At 44.6% G+C, this 1,845-nt stretch overlaps 1 protein-coding gene across 1 annotated transcript; it reads left to right on the top strand.

Annotated features, from left to right (window-relative positions):
* Positions 1-501: 501 nt before the first annotated feature.
* Positions 502-1,415, top strand: LOC148008674 (uncharacterized; the record flags this gene model as incomplete). Its single annotated transcript, XM_087674089.1, has 3 exons — positions 502-601; positions 655-707; positions 1,005-1,415. Coding segments are annotated over exons 1-3 (564 nt in total), but the record flags the coding sequence as incomplete, so codon positions are not given.
* Positions 1,416-1,845: the final 430 nt, after the last annotated feature.

The following is a 1,845-nucleotide window of genomic DNA, read 5'->3' as shown; positions in this document are numbered from 1 at the left end:
CCCCCGTACCGATCGTAGAAGAGACACCTTTAATAGCGGCAATGACAGAAGGCATACAAGAAACTAGGATGAACCGCCTAGAGGACCAAGACATCTCACCTATGGAGATAGAGGAGATAGACAATGGGTTTTTTGAAAATGAAGCAGAGTCCTCATTTTGTGGAGAATTTTGTATAGATCTCCCGGTGTATACTGAGCTATGTCAAGATGAGATTGTGGAACCCTAAACAAAAGTGACTCGATCAAAACGTTCCTCCCACTACAGCAATGCCAATCTTTGCAAATCGATTAGGATAGTTTGTATGTTTTTGGAGTATGGTGTTTTGTATTATCTAATTATTATTATTATTTTAAAATGAAGTCTTGCTAATTAAGTCTTAGTTTTATTATGTCTTGCAATTCATTATCTAATATTATTATTTTTCCTTGTATGTGCAGGTTTAGGATTTGGGCACGGACGGCAGGATGAGTCACGATTTTACAGATGATGACATTGACGCAATGGTAGCGCGTTTCTCACCAGAGCAGCTAGCACGGGTCAGAGATAGAGCTAATGCACAGCTTTCCATTCCACCTCAGTACGATCGGCAGACTCTAGACGGTCCGATGCTTCGGTCTCCAGTAGACGCAGTTGCAGGTCTCGCTTTGCTTCAGAGTCACGCAGTCGAGGAGGAGGCAGCTCCTGTTGTGGAGATACAGATGCAGTCTCTCCCACTCGCACTGCCACCAGGGAGTCGAGACCGTCTTTCACTGGCGGTGGCGGGCAGACGTCTACTGCTCCCACTCCTTCATGCACCTCACCAAGCACTCCTAGGGCCGACAAGAAGTACACGAAACCCACTCCTCCATGTATGTATTTTCCCATCCTTTTTCGCAGTAGCACTTATCAATTCAAGTTGTGTTTGACACATTTGTATTAATGTCATGAAAGTACCCGTTTGCAAAATCTTGCAGGTTACTCGTATCTCATAGATAAGGCCACTGGCCATTTATACACGAATGATGAGGGAAAAGCTGTCATCTCTAGGATGCATGAGTTGTGCCAACAAGTATTTCGGCACAACATTACAGACAAGTGGAAGGAGATCCCAGATGCCAGCAAGGAGTACATAATCAATACATTGTATCGAGAGTTCCCTCAGCCCTCTAGCAATGATAGATTTTCGAGAGGGTGGATGATGACGCGTATGCGTGACTATCAGTCGCATAGGCGGTCTGATGCATGCAAAGCAGTCAAACAGGGCAAATCGAAGCCGGAGTGGCTGGCTACAGAGGACTGGAGTAATCTCCAAGATGAGGCAACATCCACTCCAGACAAGTGGAAGCAGCAGAAGGACGCAGCAAAGGCGCGCTTGGACACAGGATCGGTGCATCACCTTGGTAGCGGTGGCCACACAACATTCTTGGCAGATTTTGTAAGTATTAATAGGGTAGAGTACTCTAATTTAATGACATCCATGTTGATGTATGTATTTCGAACATGAATCTCAAGTACGTTGTTTTTCAATGTTTGTGTGCCACAGCAAGGTTTTACGAATTGCGGCCCGACTGCACTAGAGGTGACATACGGGGAGAAGCATGGCTTGAGTGCCCTGATCGAGAAGCTTTATGCTCGCGGAGGACTGGTAAGTAGTAATAAATATCATTCCTAATTTGAGAAATCTATCATTATATGTCAGTTTGTATTTGGTACTCACAATTATATATGTATTTGCTGTTGCAGACTCCCTTCAGTATGCCACTACAGCGAGAGGAGTTTTCTGATGAGGATGAGTCGTAGAGAGCAGATTAGGCTACATAGGATTACTCCCCATCTTGTATTATGTAAGGCCTTATGGCCTCTAT

This window comes from Lygodium microphyllum, unplaced genomic scaffold, assembly GCF_053477565.2.
Source record: "Lygodium microphyllum isolate KBCC unplaced genomic scaffold, Lygodium_microphyllum_v1.1.10 scaffold_90, whole genome shotgun sequence".
Classification (NCBI taxonomy): Eukaryota; Viridiplantae; Streptophyta; class Polypodiopsida; order Schizaeales; family Lygodiaceae; genus Lygodium; species Lygodium microphyllum.
Note: the sequence above shows the minus strand (reverse complement) of the source record. Positions and strands in the feature narration are given on the sequence as shown.